Raw genomic sequence first — 20,715 nt, 5'->3', positions numbered from 1 at the left:
GATCTCTGTGGATTCACCTCGTTTCCTGAAAATTGGTAGATGAAAAATAACTGGTTTCTGTGAGTTATTTTAAAAGCTTACTCACGTTTTGTCTTGGGCCACAATTTTTTAATGCTCAGTTTATTGTCATGCATCATCAGTTAAATAGTAAACCTAAAATACTTGGTATGAGTAAGATGATGTAAAAAAAAACTCTTTGTTATAACTTGTTTCAGGTTTTCTATTTACGACATTTACCATTTTTTCCTTTTTTGTTTGGTGGTAGGAAGTTACCGGCAAAAGCTTTGGAAATCAGGACTTCCGCTGTGCTTTGGAAAATGGTGTACTGTTGTGCGAGTAAGTGACTTTATTTTTTTTTTTTTAATCTATACAATAAATATTTCATTTTGTATTTTGAATTCGATTTGAATTACTTTTTTTTTTTTTTTTTTTTAAATAGATTTGAGAGTAGCTGTCTACCTCTGCTCACAACTCTACATTAATTGTGTGCCCTAACTTTTGGATATCACTTGATGTGTTGATCCATGCGCTTGCTAAATATTCTCTTGGTGCAATCGAGAAAAATGAATATAGGAATTATGTATACACGATTTAGACATTGCTATACTGATGTAGAACAAAAAAATATTTATTGGTTCAATATTGAATTGGAGTAAAAACTGTCAGTATCGCAACATGGAAATCTATTATAAGTGAAACCTAAAAGGTTCTTCTCTCAGGCCAGTTTCTGAATATTGAGTAGAGGGGAAGTAAGGAAGTTTTATTTTATTTATTTAAAAGAGAATGTATTATAAACTAGTGCACACATTTCCTGTTAATTGTAACATTTACATGTTACTCTTGCTTCAACTGAATGTATTCATGCTTAATTTTCAGTTTAATTAACAAGATCAAACCTGGGATCATCAAAAAGATCAATCGCTTGTCCACACCTATTGCTGGCTTGGTAAGTAATCATAGCGAGACCTTAGCTACATTCTGGTTTAATATCTGCCCTGGCCTGGAAACGCTTTAATTATTCATTACTCTTTAAGAGCTACTTTTACGAGCAAAGGCAGTTGGATTTCCAGGCTGTGTAACTGTATACAATGTCAAGTTATACACTGTACTCTTATGAATAACATGTTTAAAACCATACATTTTGACAGCAGATAAGAACCATTTAGCTCATTTAGTCTGGCTCATTAACAGATATGCTTCATTATACCTTCGTGTTTTGACCATACTGGTTTAAAAATAGTTCGGTGGCGCATGTGTTGTTATCCAACTGCACGGGTGAAATAAATCAACAGACTTGCCTAAGAGGCCATTGTGTTCTAATCAGTCTGGTCGCAGATAACGTCTGCAGAAGGAAAGTCTGAAACTTTTTTTTTAAAATGGATAACCAAGAAAACATAATTGTTTTTCGTCCTTATCTCCACCTTTCATGTTTAAACTGAAAAGTTGCTGAGTGATTGTTCGCATTCACTTAATAGCTTGTCATGCTAGTCCTGATTTGTTTTTTCCTACTTTGAATGGTCTTCACACCAAGTATGGATTGACACAGTCAACGGCAGCAGAAAAACCGTAAAAGATTGTGGAAAAAAACAAAACACAGTCTCTAGTCCATATAAGTAGGAATCCTTGCGAGTACCTGGTATACAGTAAGGAAATTTAACCATGCGTGGGATGGGTGTAAATATATCCTGAATCTAAGATGAGATTAAGGTCCAATTCTTTAGAGTAGGGAAAAACAGGCAGACTAGGTTGGCCAAATATCCCATTAACACAACAGCCTAAAATTATTTTCATATACACATTGTATACTTGGTATATCAGTCCTGTCCATTAAAAGTAAAATAAAAGATTTCTCTACTGTAGAAAATGCTGCTTAGAACCTTTTATGGCTCATGGTGTCCTCATGTTTAGAATTACAAACACACGCTAAAAAAAGCTTCTAATCATATACTTGACTAGATGTTCACAGATTTGTTTTGTAACAATTTTTAAGTATACTTTATGTTTTGGAGCCTCATACTTCTGTTTATTAGTTGTACAGAAATGTTCTATTCTTAACAAGTATGTGAGGGGACGTAAAGAATAACTATCTGATTGCAAGTTTGTGCAGAATGTAACTCTTATGTGTGACTATAGACAACATGGTTTTTAAAGTGCTTAGTGAAGAGCAATTAAATGACCAATGACACACGCCGAAACATAATTTCACAGGAGATAAGAACCACCCAGTTGCCGATTGTTTCCCTTATTTGTTCCTTGGTCTTGGCATAAATAAGAATTTTCAGGATAGCTGTATGGTATCCCATCTGATGGCAGATGAGAACCATTTGGCGCATCTAGACTTCTCATTTTACTTGCTGTAATGACTCAGACCTCAGTTCTTGGTATCATCTTAGACTCTGGATGGTGTATGCCTGTCCCTAACTGTATTAATTGCACTTGCTGCAAAGGTTAATTTTTTTCCCACTAAGTTAATCATTATGACATAAAACTTATAGCGTTTTGAGGGGACCACACGATCACTTCCAACACTGCTGGTCTCCAGCTTGAAAACACCCTGGAACTGGTTGTGTGGTTGAGATGTAGGAAGGATCAGTACTACTACTTTATTTAAATGCCTGTTTTGATAAATAACTATATCAATAAGTCACAAAGTCCTAGTCAATCTCTGATAACATCCCCATAAACAGAAACCTCCCTACTGGGCCTTGAAATACACCTTTTAAAACTTGATGCTAAGTCCTAGGTGAAGAGGCACCAACAGCCCTTCAGACATAACAGTATGTCTACCCGAAGTCAGTAGTAACCAGCATCATTATCACAATGTTAACTGATTGAGTGTGATGGTGCTCAGTGCAAGTACCTGTTACGTTTTACTGCATGACTTTCTAAAGAAATTAACGGTTCCTGCAGGGAACTCTGTTGACCCCCAGCCCTACCCCCTGTCATTTAAAATCACGCACAGCCTGAATTGTAGTAAAAAAAGAATGTTGGTTCAAAATGTCAAATATTGTATATTATATTTTTATAAATATTCTCTTCTTGGGGTGTTTAGAAAAGGAGGTACTTTTGAAGGTCTTCTCAGACACAGGCACATTCTGATACATTTTTTACTTCTGTGCCTTTTATCATTTCAAACCGCCAACCAGTTCTGTCTGCTAATTGCTAGTTGTACACTGAAATCTTAAAATGACTCCAATAAAAATAACATTGTTATTTACACGCTTGTATTTCACGCTTGTCTCCTAGGTGTGGAGTAGAAATGTTGACTGCAAACTTTTACTCTTTTTATGCTAAATAAATAGTAGTCTCACCTCTCCCCTATTTTTCATGCCAGTTTATAAAATTGGTTGTGGGATGAAGGTGTGCACAGCCTCTTCCCAATCATTAATGAAACAAGGATAGACGTGTCTAAAGCCAGTTCATAATACATGAGGGATAAAGAGCCTAAGTCTGAGTATGGATTGACGGTTGACAGTATCTTGGGTTCTTCCCAAGTGGAATGTATTTGAACTATTTCTAATAGACAGAAACTTGCTATTGACTAATGTATAGCGCCCAGTCTAATGCAAAGTTCTTTTGGAGGACAACATTTGTGACTAATATGAATATATTTCCATTTCTAATACTGTACTTTGCTCAGCCGCTGTAAACAATGTTCAAGCATTACGTTTCAGGTCCTGGTTTTGAATGTGAAAAATTGGGCAGGGATATGTTTTGGATTTGTCCCCTTAATGAATATATTGTACCATGGAAGTGCAACCAATTTGTGCATTACATCTTTATGCACACTGATGAACAGTACATAGTAGGGATGGACTCTACTTAGATGAACCAATCTGGCAGTTTGTCTTTTGATCTATACCGTCACTTCTCATTTGATTAGAAAAAAAAAATGTATAGATCAACCCACATAGGGGTAGCCTCCAACCAATGTTGAATTAACTTTAAAGTCATTTTAACTTCCTTATAATTTTAATCTAGTCTCAGAGGTCTTGAAACACTTGCAATAAGAGGTCTGTACAAATATTCTATATAAAAGATGCATAGACAGCTGTAAACATACTTTTGGCTTGTATTTAGACAAAATTAAAGCAGAATTGGAGTGGTTATTCTTGGGGGAAAAAAGACGCACTGCTGTGAAAACAAGCGCCAGCTTTCTAATCAGAGAATAATTATCCCTACAAAAACGTTTTGAAAAAATGGTCACTTTGGCTTCCGTCACAAAGAGAGGTTTTAATAAAAATGTTTACAGGTATTAGTAAATGCTCTTTTTTTGCCTTCTGTCTCTTTCCATCAGGATGTCTGTCTAATCTTTTGTGTGCTTCATAATGTTTTCTTGCGTAGTCTGCATAGATGCATGTTAAATACACAGTGTGCTGCCTTACTCATAAAATACTGTATATTGATGTTACTGGAATAGAATGTTAAAATATATGCGACAGCATAGCTACACGGGGTGTGTACTAGCCATGTAACGTTACAGTCTCTTTTTTTCCTAATAAGGTTTGGTTCTTCACCTGTCTACACCCTGGTGCTGAAGGTTAAATATTTCACAGGGTGCGTGCGCATGATTTATCAGTTGCTAGGTTAGCGTACATGCAGGTAAACTCAATAAAAAATATTATGCCACGGTGCAGTCTGGTTTCAATTGTAAGTTTCCTTTTACACTGAGTGATTTTCTTTTTTTTGGCGTTGGCTCCTTTTGCCTATGATCATTCAATCAAAATTGGCAAATTCTAAGCCAACCAGTACAGTATATACAGCTTGTGCACAGGTGACTTCTAAATATTATGGCATCCTATGGCAAGTTTTTGTTAAAATCATTTGCTTGCAAACATTAATATATGAAAAGCCTCATGTAGAAACTCCCTGGATGTGATTTACTGTGGTGCTTGAATTTTAGGTACCTAAAATCGGGACACCTCTGTTGGGTGTAGACGTTAAGGGTGGGAGGGTGCATGGCCAGACTCTGGGTATGGTGGGCATGTGGACCCACCTATCGACCATATCAAACCCAAGTGCCACCTTCCTGCATGTGGTAGATCCACTTCTAGGTGTCTTGTTCATATGCAAGTTGTGTAGTGGTGTGTGTGTATGTGTATATGTATACGCTGAATAATTTTAAGGCATGTTGTTTAATGAGTAAAAACACTTTTTTACTAAATTATTAGTTCCCAGTCTTTAGTTTCAGGGGTGTAGTTTTCTCTTTTGGATTCTAGAATTCAATACATTTTACTCTAAACCTATTATTTAAAATTGCCAGAACTTGAATATGGGTTAAATGGCTTCAGCCGCTGAAATGTCATTTCGATTTTAATCTGAGTGGTTATTGTAAAGATCAGACAAGTTATGTGAACATTTGGGTGTGATTGTGAAGAGGTGATCAGGCATTTAAATTGTCTAACTACAATATTTTACCTTTTCCTTGATGGTCCACCTTGTTGCAGTTATGTTTTCTAAAATACAGTGATGTCATAAGGATGCCAATCAAATGATTCATCCAAATAGGCTAAACATCACTTTTTATTTGTTTAGTTTGTGACTGAAAAGAGATCCAACTCCACATTTGCCACCTTAATAGTGGCAGCAGTGACTGCTTTACAGAAATGTATTTATTTATTCATAAACTTGAAGGTCTTTAAAGCTGGTGGGCTTTCAGTAAACAGCCTCTTCATTTGGGACCCCACCAACCTCAGTACCCCATCTATCCATTACAATATTAGTTTTAATTTCCTCCATTGTTTTGCCCTTTGCCTTCTCATCTTTTATAGAACAGCCATAAGGAGCCTCTGCATTGAGTTCTGTCTGACGGCACCAGCCCTTGATAACTTACATCTGTGCACGCCGCTTCCTTTATCCTACCTGTACTTGGGGCAGGAGAACAGTTTTGAGGGGTTTTTTTTCCCTCCATGGATTGCTTTCACTGGCATTTCACCTTTCATGCTCTGAATGCCAGGTGATGGGCAGTGTTGGACCGGCACTTTGTTTTTCACATAGAGTAGCTGGCAGGGAGTTTCTTAATCTTGCCAACCACCCTCATGGGCTGCTGGCATCCTCGGAGGTGGGCTAATCTGTCTGTATCTGGGATCTTAGCCAGCATCACCCCTATCCCCAAGGAGACTCTTAGTCATCTATATAGTGGGACCAGCCCAAATGCCTGGGCTAGAGTGGTGCTCTTTTTGCCCTCCAATATGTCATAACCTGCACTCAAGTGCCTTGACGGTAGAAGGACTTATGTTTCTTTTGCTGCAGCTTCTAGGCTCTTTATGAGAGTGTCTGAACAGACTGCCTAATTAGTGGCCGTGTAACCTAAATTCCTCACATTTTCAGCAGTTATGCTTAATGGGTTGTCAGTCCTTGTGAATGGACATAAATATTTGTGCAGTGTACAGGGATTTGGCCAACGATACAATGTGAATGAACTGTTATAGGAATCGGCATTTCTCAGCTTGGTTCCTTGGTTTTCCAATGTCATGGATGTGTGGGGTGAATGCCGTGTACGATTATATGTGTTAAGCTGATTGTTTGCTGTGTTGCAACTTCTCAAGAGCATTGTGTGTCTGCATTACGTAAGTGCTTAAGTCATGCTATTATTACTAATGACCACCTGATAGCGTATTGCAGGCTGTGCTGATGTAAACGTTGTATCTACTATTGAACGTAAAATAAACATTAAATAACACTTAGGTGGTTACTGAATAAACACGCAAACATTCCCAAATTAGGCTTTATTTGAATATTTATGTGATTTGATGTTGTTAATTCACAAAATGGAAGTTCTGAGAGAACCTGAGAATTATCAACTTAGATGTTTTTCGATCTGTCCTCTGGAACTTTGCTCCTTGGATCGTTTTGAGATTAATGAGGATATGTTCCTTCATGTAACCTCGAAAGACCCAAACGAGGGGCAAGTTCACCCCACCGCCGTCCCCATGAACGTGGGCGAGCGGTGTGATGAGTCTCGATTATTGTCAGTCTATAAACGTATGTTGCACTTTACAGAACCTTTTAAGTAGTAAGGGAAATACTGACATACTGAAGATGCATGTTATTATTCCCATGATGAATGCTTTCAGCTCCTGCATTATAAAATATTTTTTTTTCTTCTTTCTCATGTGACATTACTTTTATAAGGTAATTAAACAGACTTGGTAGAAACGTGACGCGTCACCCAATAGAAAGATCTACAACTTAATTATAACATCTCTCTAGCTTGCGACGGGAAGGAATTATATTTCCTTCATCCTGTCAAACTCTTGTATCTAAATACAATTTTAATGAAAGAATTTAGTACGTTTTTATGCGCCATTAATCTGTATTTTAATAAGGAGAGGAATATGTGTACAGACATAATATAATTGCCTTTCAGTGACTGGTTATCTTCTGTGCCTGTCCTTCATGAAATGGAATGCTTGCTATGCACAAGGCTAGTATCTGTACCTCCTTGTAATATTTGGGTTATTTTTAAATGTGTTGTCACTTTAAGGGATGCCTTTGACAGCTGAATAGTTTGTTCCGCACCCATGGTTTTGTGACGAATATCCCAACGATGCTGTGACGAAACAATCATGCTTTAAATGCCTTTAAGTCACACCTTTTCAATTTGGATGCAAGGCAGCATGTAAAAGACTTAATACCGCCATTTGTTTTTAGAATATAGTTCAAGAGAACTGTATTCTCCACCATTATGGAGGAATCTGAGAACTTTTCTATTGTACTTTGTCCAGGGTTATTGCCTTATTGCCTGTAGGGCGTTAGTGTGTGTGTGTCAGCTTATAAACAATATATATAATCTGTTTTTTTCTACTTTTTGTAAACACTCTATAGCTTGCTTATTACCACTTTTATAGATGCCATTCAACATTAAGCATTTTTTGTTTGTGTAGAATTATGTAATTGTGTGGTCATGGATAGGGAAATGATTTGTTTGTAGGCAAAACCTGTGGCACTAATGTAAGGAACATATGAGAGGAGCTCTCAGATTCATAGGCAAAATGGCATCTGCTTTATAATGTACATTATTAATAACATTTTTAGTACAGGGATGACATTGGACCAAATAGCACCTCAGGACAAAACCCTCTTTGGTGCCCCATGCTTTCCCAGAATTGGGTTTTTTTTTTTTTTTTTTTTTTGGGGGGGTCCCAATAAGGCAATCTGCCCCTAGGAAAGGACATTGTCTCCTGTAGGAAGAACACAGCTCTGCCCAGTACCTTCAGGCCTGGCTGTTGTAGCCAGCATCCGTGAAAACTCTGTGCCATGATAAAGTGTAATGCGTATTGTATGATATATATATATATATATATATATATATATATAATGTATATATATATATATATATATATATAATGTATGTATGTATGACATGTACATTTGCTTATGGAGTTCAGACTTAATCCATGGCCCCGCACATACCTAATAAAGTTGTCTATCTTTGCTTTCTTTATAGTGTGACAAACCATGTTGCATGAGGGCCATACATTTAGGGGTCCTAAGCACAGACCTCTAGGGCAGTTAGAGTTGGGAACACCAGCTTTGAACAAAACAGCACTTTATTTTAATCGCTTAAACCCCAAAAACCAAATCGTAAAAAGAAAACCTAGCTCCCAATTGGAGCCCTCTCTAACTGAACTATGCTGGTCCAGACTGACCAGCCTAATCACCCACTAACTCAACCTCCCAGCCAGACCCAGCTGCGCCAGGCTCTGGAAAACCTCCCACAGACAGCACACAAAATGTCCAGGCAGGTATTGCCTCATTTGGCTCAGGGTCTTCTTTTCAGGGCCTCTCCTTGCCCTGGGAGCTCAGGGGCTTTTAATGTCCAGTGCCTGATGCCGGCTCCATAGGAATCACGGACCGGATCCTGCAGACTTCTAACCTCCTGGAAAAGCCGGCATGGATTTTCCACAGAATGGGGGAACGGAGCATTGGCCCACCCTGCTCTCCAATTGCTCCACCCCAGGGACCCATATTTACAATCTGGATAGCACCTGCGCCCAAATGCCACACTAAGCATCTCCTTGGGGTTTACACTGTCACAATAGTTAGTGAGCATATTGGAAAACGTAGCTCTCATTCTTTAAGGAAGAGGAGTACGTATTGCTAAAGTCTTCTGAGGAGGAGATGGCAAAGAAGGACTTTGGGTTATTGGCCGCTAATATGCTTCCACGTGAACCCTGAATGTTTGTAGATCTAGGAGTAGTGGCTATTAAATGTTGGTGTTTGTCAGTCGTAAAATCAGTTTTATTCTATGGTGCCCTGACGGCTATATTAGACACCTTGTTTTACAGTCCCCCAGAGAACTTGTACTACCGGCTGTCTGACATTTTGAGAAACTGATGTGTTTACTGTATTATGTGCGGCTGTGACATGCTAGGCCTCGGGTATGTCTGGTTTAATTATGTATATTGTTCTACTGGTTATGTTACATGCTAGTGATGTGAATTGTATGTGTGACCCAATGCATGAATCATTTTTGCTGGAAGCAACAAGGTTCTAGAATTGACATGTCATGAAAATAACGCTGACCTACCTCTTGAATAATCTTGCAGAATAAGCACCGCTTGAATTCTCTTGCCTGTTACCCTCTGTGGAGCTCGTAAAGTAGAACAGAATCTAAGGTCTTGTCTAAATGCAGTTTTACAGTAACAGAAATTAGACTAGAAAATCCTTTTAGTCACCTTTACTTCATGTCTGCACACTTGGCTAGTGAGTATTAGATACAATTAGGCCACAAACGGAAGACTAATTTCCATTAAACTCAAAAAGGTAACCGACTGGACGGGCAGGTGGGTGCATCAGAAATATCTCTGACTGGCCACTCTGCATTACCATAGAGACATCATGGTACATGCCCAACGTGTAAGAAACCAGTTCCATACTGGGAATGACTAAGTAGCTCTCGCATTTTAAAAACATTGGCTGCCAAATGATGTGGCCACCAGCCTGATACGGATGACCGCAGGTTCTATTTTTATATTTGTAGTGCGCAGATGCTCGCTGCAGGACCTGATCTGCTGCTGAGGTGGCATTATCGGAAAATGTGGCTCTATTTGCCACTGGTCACCTGCTTGGTGTACCAGATGGACATTTGGGCCTTTAGGAAATCCTCCTAGTCTCAACATGTTGAGAGAACAGATTTTAACTTGTTCTCAGAGCCTGTGCAATTATTCCTCCCCATTTATTTGTCCCTCCCTGTTATTGGTTCAAACAGATATTCAGAAAATGCTGGCTGTGCTGCAGGGTCTTGGCATCCACGAGGGTAAAAAGTTATTTATAGTAACTGACAAAGTACAAGCTGTAGGTACACTATTTGTGCTAACATTTCTAATTTAGTTTATTTTCATAAGCAACAGTTTTCCCCATGCTTTTTTGTAGATTTTGTGGAGGTACTTGCCCTCATTGACTAGTGTTGCATAATATCTGTATTTATTTCCCCTTGGGAAAGTAGAATGGTGACGGGAATGTGGACTCCTTTAGCGTCTTTGGAATCTGTCTCTATTCTCATAAATCAATTACCAGGCCCACGGTTGAAATAAACCTCACGTTATATGGCGTTTACGTTCTTGTAGTATCCAGGTACCCACCCATACCTTTCATCGTCTACCGAAGCCTAATCTTTGCCTGACGTGTGTATAATAACAATGCGTCAATTTGTAGATCACCCTTCTTTGCAGCAGAAGTGACAAACATAACAAAATATCTATCAGATGCCAACCACGTCTAGATTAGGGAGGTTTGGAATTTTTAATTTGGGGATGGTTTGTTTGTACTAATGCGGTTGGTTGCTGAGGAATATGCAGTGGGAAGGGTGTGTGTGTGTTGGGTGGTATGAAATAGCTAGAGATTAGGTAACTTGGTCTGCAAGAAAGCTGGTTTAAAATATATTCTTCAAAAAGAGGTCATTAGATTGTCTAGAATAATTTATGCCAGCGATCTGTGATAAAATTTAGTGTTACCATCTCAAACCTGAGCCACTAGAAGATAAAGGTAGTTACATGGTTGTAAATGTAAAAGAATCCTCCATAGGCTTTTGCCCATTGGGATAAACGTATTGCTCGTCCGCTCCAGTGCTGGCTCAGTGGAATATTTTCCTTTTGGGGCTGCCCTAGGCCCAACCTCTACGGTCGACATTAAGAATCCATTAAAAATGTGCAGCTCCTTTAAGACGGAATGCCAGGATATGATGTCCTATGCAAGCGCACCCTGTCTTAGAGGGCTCCTTCTAACGCGATCTGCCAGAAGATCCTCTATAGTGGAAATAGGCTGGTAGAGGAGATCAAAGATCTCCCTTGTAACCAGCCCATTGTGCAGCGGGACACCAGGGGCTTAATATGTATTGTGTGAGTAAGGGTCTCCGTCGGACACTGGGCTGTCCCTTTAACATAGCCATTAAGGTATATTAAGTATATGCTTGTAGAGTTTTTCACAAATTAGGTAAAATGTATCATTCTAACTAAATGTACTAAAACACACTTGCCAGGTGACACAATTCACTTAATTGTATGTTTAGCTGAATGTAGATTGGCTGATTTGTTTTGGATTGACACGAGCGGTGTGTGTGCCATGTTGGGTTAGTAGAGAACAGTTAAGGGTCAAATGCATTCACTATGACGGCAAGACTCCCTGCTGGATGCCTGTGGGGAAATGCTTATTAGAATGGATGTGAGAAGTATATGGAATGTGGAGAGTTGTGGTTGAACAGACAAGTGCTGAGAATACCAATGGCACTACCGTGGCGACTTGCAGAATATGATGAAATCATTCTTCAGAGGAGGCACTGAAAAGGCGATTGTAGCACGGTGAGCTGGCAGCTTTTTGGCAAACATGGAGTAAAGAAATGCGATAGCTCACAGGATCCGCTTTTTATTTTAGAAAGAATCGGGAGCAAATTTCCTTTACAAAAGGCTTCTAAAAGCCGTTGCAGTTTGAAACTTATTTAATTCTTCTAAGGGGTCTATGATCGGAAGAATGGGACAATTGGAATGCAGTGGTCACTAAAATAACAGTTATGCAGACGAAGCCTGAGCCACTCAACTTGGGATGTTATCAGCAAGGATACAAAAAATAACTGAGGATAATAACATACCAAAGTTGGGAAAAAAAGATTGGAAAGAAACAGCTAAAGATGGGGGCTATTGGGTCTAAGCATTTTCCTTCGATTTTAATTTTTTTTCTCCTCGTGGAGGGGAAAACGATACTCTTCTTGTTAAGTATATAAATACGAGAACCATAGATCATGGTAGTGCGGTGCAATCACTCTCTCTCCCACGTAGATACAGATTGAGTCCACCCTGTGGCGCTGACATGGCTTCTTGGATAGGCAAATTATCCCACTTCCTAATTCTATTAAACATCCTCTAAAGCAAATTGTGTCTGCCAGCTGAGCGGCCCGTAACATTTGCCTACAATCAATGTCAGCGACTGTCATATCTTGTAATGCTAGGCCTTTTTAACCCTTGAATGCTGGAGGGATGTGCCATGCATTTCATGGAGTTATTGCTCTTTATGAGTGAAACCATGTTTAACATATCATTTCTCCAGTTATTTGACACCGCTAGCGAGGCATTCATTAGCTCTAAGGCTTCCCTTTGTTTCGTTCGGGGTTGTTTGACCTTTCGGGTTTTTTGTTCCCTCTCTGTTCAGCAATCATGCACACGGGAAACCTTTCCAAGCAGTTTTAAACCCACTGGTTGGGTTGCGGTGTAAGTCTTTTAAGCTGGTTGGAACAGGGCCATCCTTTTTTGTTCCTGGAAGTTTGACGTGTTCTGTTATCCAGTACTTTACGGCGCTGCAGAATATGGTGGCGCTACATTATTTGTTGGCCTCAAGAGGTTATGGCTCAAAATGGGCCCAAAAATGTCTTCTAGTTTCTGAAACCTTACAATATACAGATTAGGACATCTAATAAGTCTTTAATGGTGCTTATTGTACTGATTATTAGAGCTACAATGCGGGAGCAGCAGTCTCATGGAAGCTATTCCTTTTCTGTCTGATGGGCAAGACGTGGGATGATGAGAAGATTTTAATTAGTTTCCATATCACATGACGCCAAAATCAGCTTTAGCAAGATAAACCAAAGCCCATAATCTCCAGTATTAATAAATGACTGATGATGCTAAACACGATATTGTTTACAAATGAGTGATGAGAAATAACTATATAGCCCATCTAGTGTGCCCCTTTTTAATCAATTTACTTATTCCTTAGCATAATGTTATGCACATCCCAAGATTCCTTTACTGTTTGCCTGTTCAACTTTCACTGGAAGTCTGTTCCAGGTATCTCACTAAAACATGGGGGGGCAGGAGAGAGGGGCAAGTAGTGGAATTGGGGATCATAGGGAGTGGGGATATTGGGAATCACACAGGAGACAGAGAGAGGTAGGACTTGTTGGATGGCCAAAATTGAATAAAAAAAGGATAGTGGGTCGTTGAGATTGATGTGTTTTGGATAGAATAGGAATGTGAATGTATGTCTGTCCAACATCTAATGATAACCCTGTTGTATACATGCATATATTGCTCCAGAGATATACAGGGCAGCCCTTCTGCTAAATTAGTTAAACTGTATGGACTTTTTTTTTAGACTTGAGTTTAGCTGAAGCCGTCCGTACCCAACAGGTGCAATCCTTATTTATCTTTGGTCTTCTTCTTTGTACGCTCGCATTATTTCACGCTCTCTCTCTCTCTCTCTCCCCTTTTTTTCTATACACGCTCAGAATGTGTCAAGGTCTTGCTTGACAGCCAAACCTAGATTCCAGGTGCAAGACGCCGCAGTCATTCAGCAATCATAGAAACAGAATGTTCCTCCTCTTTCTCCTCGCCCTCCTATGCCTGCAATGCCAGTAGTTTCTGGGTGGGTCAATGTCATTAGCTCGAGTTATTTTTAAAGACCTAAGAGGAGAGGTTTGCCGTGCAAAGACAGAAAGAGGGCGTTTGTTTGCAGACCTCACATCAAAGTGTACTTTCCTCCCTACCGAGTACAGCAGGTAATAGTTGCAGCGTCACACGGACACACTGATTAGAGCCTGCCTACTCTTGTTCATGAAATAATATTTCAATAATCCTCCGTTCGCGTTACATTTTTTTTCCTCCCCTTCTTGTTTTTGTTGGACTTTGGAATTCTGGACTTTGTTAAGCAATTCTTATGAATTTTTTTTTTGAGCTGTTAAGCTAAGCAATCACTTTTTTCTCACTTGCCTTAACAGGACAACATCAATGTTTTCTTGCGCGGCTGCGAAAAACTTGGATTAAAAGAAGCTCAACTTTTTCATCCTGGGGATCTACAGGATTTATCGAACAGAGTCACAGTCAAGTAAGTTGCATATAACGCGGCGAGTACGCTGCACGGTCGATGGTGGTTGGTAACGTGAAATAGCGTGTTAAATACCGAGTGTTGTTGAGACACTTTTTTTTTTTTTAAATTAGAATGTTAGAATTACCATTACTAAGTAAATATGCAGAGCTAATTCCTAGTCTCACCGTGCAGCATGCTATGCTGAAGCTGTTACACAAGTTTAACACGTATAGACTTCATTCCATAGGAAAAACATACATAGGTCTTGTTTGCGAGGAATCAGATTCACGGTTTCTGTGTACAAGACTCAGTAGATAATGTCTGTGTGTATAATATACATACATTATATATATATATATATATATATATATATATATATATATATATATATATATATATATATATATATATATATATATATATATATTCAATCTTCTGTAGGATTACTCAAATACAGTATATGTAAACATGTTCTATGGCAACAACCTGTGAGTGTTTGCTTTTGTGTCTAAGCGTTTTATCAATGCTTCTGTTCCACATATACCATTGAATTGACGTGCGTATTTTACAAATGGAAGCATAGTTCTCTCGTGTAAGAATAGGTTATTTCTGTTTTTTGGGTCTTAGGTGGAACCAGTCGCAGGCTTTGCCAGTGTGCGTTTCTCTCAGTGATGTATAATTATGATTCTTGGTAAATCTGCTTGTTTTGACAGGTCATATGCCATGTTTATTAGTTGACTATGCTGCGTGGTAAAAGTGTCATTTTGCTGCAGTAAACATTTAATTTTTAAGCTCTCGGCTTAGCTCTGTGATCTCGGTGGAATATTTTGCAGACTCCCGTAGCTCAGGTACCTGACGAGGCCCTAAAGTGGTGGATTTCATTGTACAGTTGCCCCTAACCGATCCCCATAATAGTGTGCCCTTATATTTCTTGGACTCTGGGAGCATCGATATTTGCACTTAAAGCATCATATATGTGTCTACCAAATAAGACTGCATTGCTAAGCTAATGATAACCTTAAAGGGTGTGTATGTATATATATATATATATATATATATATATATATATATATATATATATATATATATATATATATATATATATTTTTCATTGTACGATTTGTTACAGGCCAAAGAAAATTGTGCAGATTTGTATCTCTTGTGTGTATCTCGTGTGGAAAGGCAAAAACTGCCAAAGTAGGCTAAATAAGAATGTTCTTGTCTGCGGACATTGTCCTGTGGACATTGTACGACACAAACTGGGTCACGTACCTCACTCAGGATGACTGTACTCGTATGTCTGTTTCACAAGGCAAGTCCCAGAGGCGATAAACCTGTTGCTGGGCAGGTGGAACTGTTTAATACGGAGTGAATACAGAACATGGCTGTCAGATTGGGGGAAGTGTTTGTGTGTGTGTATGTTTGTATGTGTGTATGTATATGTTGCGTATGCTTTTGTGTCGGTGAGATGTGCATAGCTCCTTGGGCCATGATTGTGCTTAATTCACGCTATATACACCTATACCTGCAGTGCAATGGAACAGATGCCCTACTGCAGTTAAACATACATTGGGCTCTGAGCTTACATAAAACAAGTTTATTGGGCTTTGGGAACAAACCTGTAAATATTTTCTGAAATGGATAATTTGTGATGGTTTTTTTATAGCGTTGAATGTGTCAGGATTCAGATCTAGAGAATATATTTGACACTTTTTTTTTTTTTATCATCGCTGAAATTGCTGGCAATCCTTTTCAATTTTTATTGTATGCTGCAAATCGCTTCTACAAGTTTAATATAGTACCCAGAAAATGCAGGTTTAAAGCAAAGTATTGAGATACAGTGGCTTTGTATAGCTTCAGAGGAATGCCACTCAAGCCGACGATATATATAAACCAGTCACTGGATGCTTTTAGACGTGACTCTTCAGGACCGGAATACTGGCAGATTATCCAGTTGCTGTTGTCCATCATTCTTACATTTTTAGGTTTCATCTACTGACCTTGTTTCCAGCCTGAAAAAAAAAAGTATATCATGGAATGCAAACTTTAAGTAATTTAATGCTGTCAACATGGCAAATATTGTTGACGCAGAACAGATAAAAGTTAAAAACAGATAAAAATACAAAAGTTAATTGGTGCAAGCCAAGATTATTTAAAATTACTTCATGGTGAAAATGTGCTGAATGTTAAGCATTTTCCCTGAAAAACCTTGCCATAGCAGTTTATGTATATCTGCTTAGTTAAAGGGACAATTAGTGTCCTGTGAAGACTTGTTCTTCAACCTGTTTAAAACAGCAAAAAAACTAAAACCTTACTTTTAGGAGAAGGCTGCAGCTCCAGAGCTGCAGTGCACTATCCCCTTCTATGATCCTTTTTCTCATTTCACTAATTGGCTGCTTAAAACATGCTAGTGGTTTCTCTGCATGCGCACCAGGGTCCTCATTAGGGCGCTGGTGGTGGGTGTGGGTGAGCGTACCATGTGGGGGCGCAGGCAGCAGGAGTTTGTTTGGCCAACGGCTGGAGCATCCTTTAACAGTGCTAAACCGTTACGGAACATGCCAGCTCTTTTGTTTTGTGCCATAGATGAGGACAATGCAGTCCATAGCAGATTGTGGTGAGAATTCCGGGGGTTCTTAAACTCTCAACCTCTGTTCACTTGAATCTGAGTGTAAAGTGATACCCTTAGAATGTGTTAGTTTTATGGGAAAGTATTCTGTAAAACTGTTTGATATGTGAAAGTTGGGTGTGTTGAAACTGTGCACGCCAGATTAGGATTCGCTGCCAATGATCTGATTCTAGATTTGTTCACTCAGAAGTCTCACTCGGTGGAGGTAAACGTAGAAGGATGTAGAGTAGGGCGACCATATCAGCCATATATTCCAGGACACATAACTTTTATATATTGCTGACCAGCCCAGATAAAATGGTGGGATGTATAACTGGTTAATTGGTTCCCTTCCATAAGCCTTTATATCCCACATACTGCAGGGCAGCATTATATCTGGGCAGGTCCGCAATATATGTGTCCTGGAAAACAAGGCTGATGTTGTCACCCTAATGTAGAGACCTTAGGGAAGTCTTGGTATTTAATGCGACGGGCCATGTACCATTTGGAAAGATGTTAAATAGAGCCCGTGCTATACAGTCTGTATTAACCAGGCGGCAGGTACTACAGTGCTTTTCCAGAAGCTGTTTTAGAGAACTCTATAGGCAACACTTTATCAACCAGGCTTCATAGAATACACAAGGTCGAAACAGAAGATTTCATCAGAGGTGACTTCACCTTCAGTTACAGAAACCATTCTTTATAATAAGAAAAGTACAGATAACATCTGAGGAATGTTGATTCAGGGAGAGATCAAGCTGGCGGTTATATTATACACCCCCTTCCTTTTTAAGCAAGATTGTAAGAAAATAGTGGTTTTGTAAATCGAATTGTTTGGTTCTCTTCAAATGTTTCAATAAGCCTGTGGTTCAGACTGCATGTTCTGGTTCATACAAAAACAAACAGGTGCATGTTTTTGGAGCTATACAAAATATTTTTTTTTTTTTTTTTTTTTAGGTTTTTGGGATTTTTTTTTATATACTTATGAGTAACTTACTAGGACTCAAGTACAATTTTTGCCACTTGATAGCGAAATGGTGTTTCGAATCTCACGACAAAAGAAATTGTAAAGCACAATATCACTCCATCAGTGCTTAGGCTGAAAACCGAAAATATTGATCCGAATTGTGCACTCGTTTCACACTGGTGCACCAGGGCTTGGCCAGGCTTTGCTGATAACCATGAGCATAAAGTATCCATTATCAGGGGAAATAGGGGGATGGGAAACCCTACTCCCTGTATAAATGGATTTAAGACACATCTGTCAAACAAATCATTTTCTTTTAAAATAGTACATTATGGAAATACATGGTATTCCAAGCTGTAGTGCTGCGTTTTCTTCTGAACCATTTCCTTTCCTCTCATTAAAAAAAAAAGTGTTTGCTGATTTACAGCAGTTTCAAAAACATGGAGGTGCCCTGGCCTTCTGCCATTTTGTAGAGGCCGACGGTATTGGCATGCTTCTGCTTGCCTCCGGAAGAGCTGGTTATGTGATTGTTGGCACTCTGTGCAAATATTTTGTCATCGACCTATGAATCCATCAATATCACTGACCATTTGGTGTTACAATATTCTTTTCTCCTTTTAAATTTTTGCTCTATATCCCATCAATCACGCTCTTAATGGCTTAAATAGAAACATAGAATTTGTTGGCGGATAAGAACCGTTCGCCCCATCTCAGACCATAATCGGTCCATGGTCTTGTCTTAGATCCAGGATCTCTTTGTGTCTATCCCATGCATGTTTAAATACCCTCGCTTTATTAAGTGCTTGCATAAAACAACCCGTAAAACATGCATGCGGAATATACGGTCTGATTGCTACTATCAGGGGAAGTGTTTTAGCCAAAGTACTTTTTGAAGCTAAGAACTGTCCTGCTTTGCTGCATAAGCTCTGTTATTGCTGCTGTGGCCAGTGGCTTATGTGGCCAGTGGCTTATGTAGCCGTAAGCCCGTCACTACTGGGGAATTATGTGATGTTTCTCTATAGTCTCTTCTGTATGTATACATGAAATACTAAAATGGCTTGTTGCTTTAACAAGTATTCCAGCAAGTGTTTAAAAGCTGTTGCAATTGCACCATCATCTATGATTCATCAAATTAGTTTTGCTTGGTAATACCTATTTGTGTGTGGGTAGCGCCTCTACGGAATAAAAGCTGCCCTGGTTTAATAGCAATGCTCAGATTGTGTGGGAGGTTTGTTCACAACAAAATTGTGCATGATCTACCTGAGATTGGTCAAACCTGGGGAACATATACTTAAGCTAAGACTTTTTTAAGGAGAAGTAATCCGTTTAAGCAAAATATCACAATTACTTAGAGACAGGGTGCTTAATGGAGGTTTTTAAACTAGACTCCATTTAGTGGAGTTAGATTTGGTGAAGGACCATCTCTGGTGAGTTTCTCATGCAAGGTGGGGCGAACTGGATCTTCAGAATGCATAGTTAAAACAGTCTGTATACAGTCTGACAGTTACCTGGGGGTTTGGGTGGTATCATTAAGGTTTGTGTATTAGGATTGTTTATGAATTTTAAGAACATTTGCCAATTTGGTTAATCTGTATATCAAGGTGGGATCCAAATGGAACAAACTAAACTGAAGCAGAGAATTTTTTTGTTTGCATTCTGTTGCTTTTTCACTCTCAATGTCTCCTACCTTCTTCACCAACCTCTTCTGTGTCCCCGGCTCTCTTTCTTTCTCTCTTTCTTCGTCCACTTCTCCCCAGTATCAGCTCCATTAAACAGGGTTTCTGTAACTTCTTCACGCACCCTCTCCCCAGATCATGGTTGGCTCTGACCTCATGAATCCATGGACTATGGCCAACATATGAAAGATGCATAATGCTTATGTTGCAGCAAAAATAACCCTTCAGCTTTGTGTTGGGCTTATGCTGTAGCAAACCTCTATAGCTCTGTGTCCTATTCTTGTCCGTGTTACGTGTGAACATGTTCCAATTGTCCGTGATGGTAAATATTTTTTTTTTCCAAGCGAAAAGCAATTCTTAAATTGTTTTGACACACCCTGGACAACACCTTAGATAATGAGAATGGTGAGAAGATTATAGGTTTATGGTGAAATACTAATATACGTGATATATTTAATTATGACATAAATATGTTTGACAATATATGGGAACGACTTAAGATATTTGATAGCAAAATCCTGCTAAATCCCTTTGTTGCTTTCAGAAAAGAAAAGAAAAAAACAAGTATACAGATGGTTGCTTCTACACCATTAAATATTATCTATGCTTGTGAGCTAATCAAAAATTTTAGGTGATTTTATCAGAGAACCCTAGTTATTGTTAATTTAATCAAAGTTGGTAAATAAAAGCCCAAATTGCACTCTCTGGAAAACAAACTTTAGCAGATAAGTCATTTTATTATTTCTTCTGGCAAAGTCCCATAAAATGCAACATAAAAACCTTTTAAGATTACCAATATTTTTTATGTAATTTGATTTTGTGAATTCATAATGGCAACTATATTTACCTGCAAATTGGCCTCATATTGTGGCTGTGTTAAAAATTATATACATCCAGGATTTTCCCTCCACTTTGTTGTAACTGACAGGAATATAACTTTGAATCTCTCTGCAATTTAATACGTCTTATTACAATATACCGCCACGTGATGACTGTTTAGTAAATGTTGCCACAGTTGCAGGCATTTTAGGATGTTTTTGTCTGAAGTTTTGCTTTGGATAGAATAAATTGGTGTATCCTGTCCACCCATTCACCATTTCAAAATCTCAACCTTAATTATTGACTTAATTTCCTCTTCAACGCCCCATTTAAGTAAGCTTTTCATCCCT

At 38.8% G+C, this 20,715-nt stretch overlaps 1 protein-coding gene across 5 annotated transcripts in view; it reads left to right on the top strand.

The window, feature by feature from the left end:
• The window catches only part of LMO7 (LIM domain 7), a 65,806-nt gene that overhangs the window by 12,632 nt on the left and 32,459 nt on the right, over positions 1–20,715 (top strand). For all 5 annotated transcript variants that reach the window (XM_053455397.1, XM_053455396.1, XM_053455399.1 and 2 more), the window contains 3 exons: positions 266–336; positions 877–946; positions 14,210–14,316. In XM_053455397.1, coding sequence (XP_053311372.1) covers positions 266–336; positions 877–946; positions 14,210–14,316 — 248 coding nt within the window. The remainder of the gene's footprint in view (positions 1–265; positions 337–876; positions 947–14,209; positions 14,317–20,715) is intronic.

The sequence above is a fragment of the Spea bombifrons genome, chromosome 2 (genome assembly GCF_027358695.1).
Source record: "Spea bombifrons isolate aSpeBom1 chromosome 2, aSpeBom1.2.pri, whole genome shotgun sequence".
Classification (NCBI taxonomy): domain Eukaryota; kingdom Metazoa; phylum Chordata; class Amphibia; order Anura; family Pelobatidae; genus Spea; species Spea bombifrons.
The sequence above is the reverse complement of the archived record's forward strand: the minus strand, read 5'-3'. Positions and strand labels throughout refer to the sequence as shown.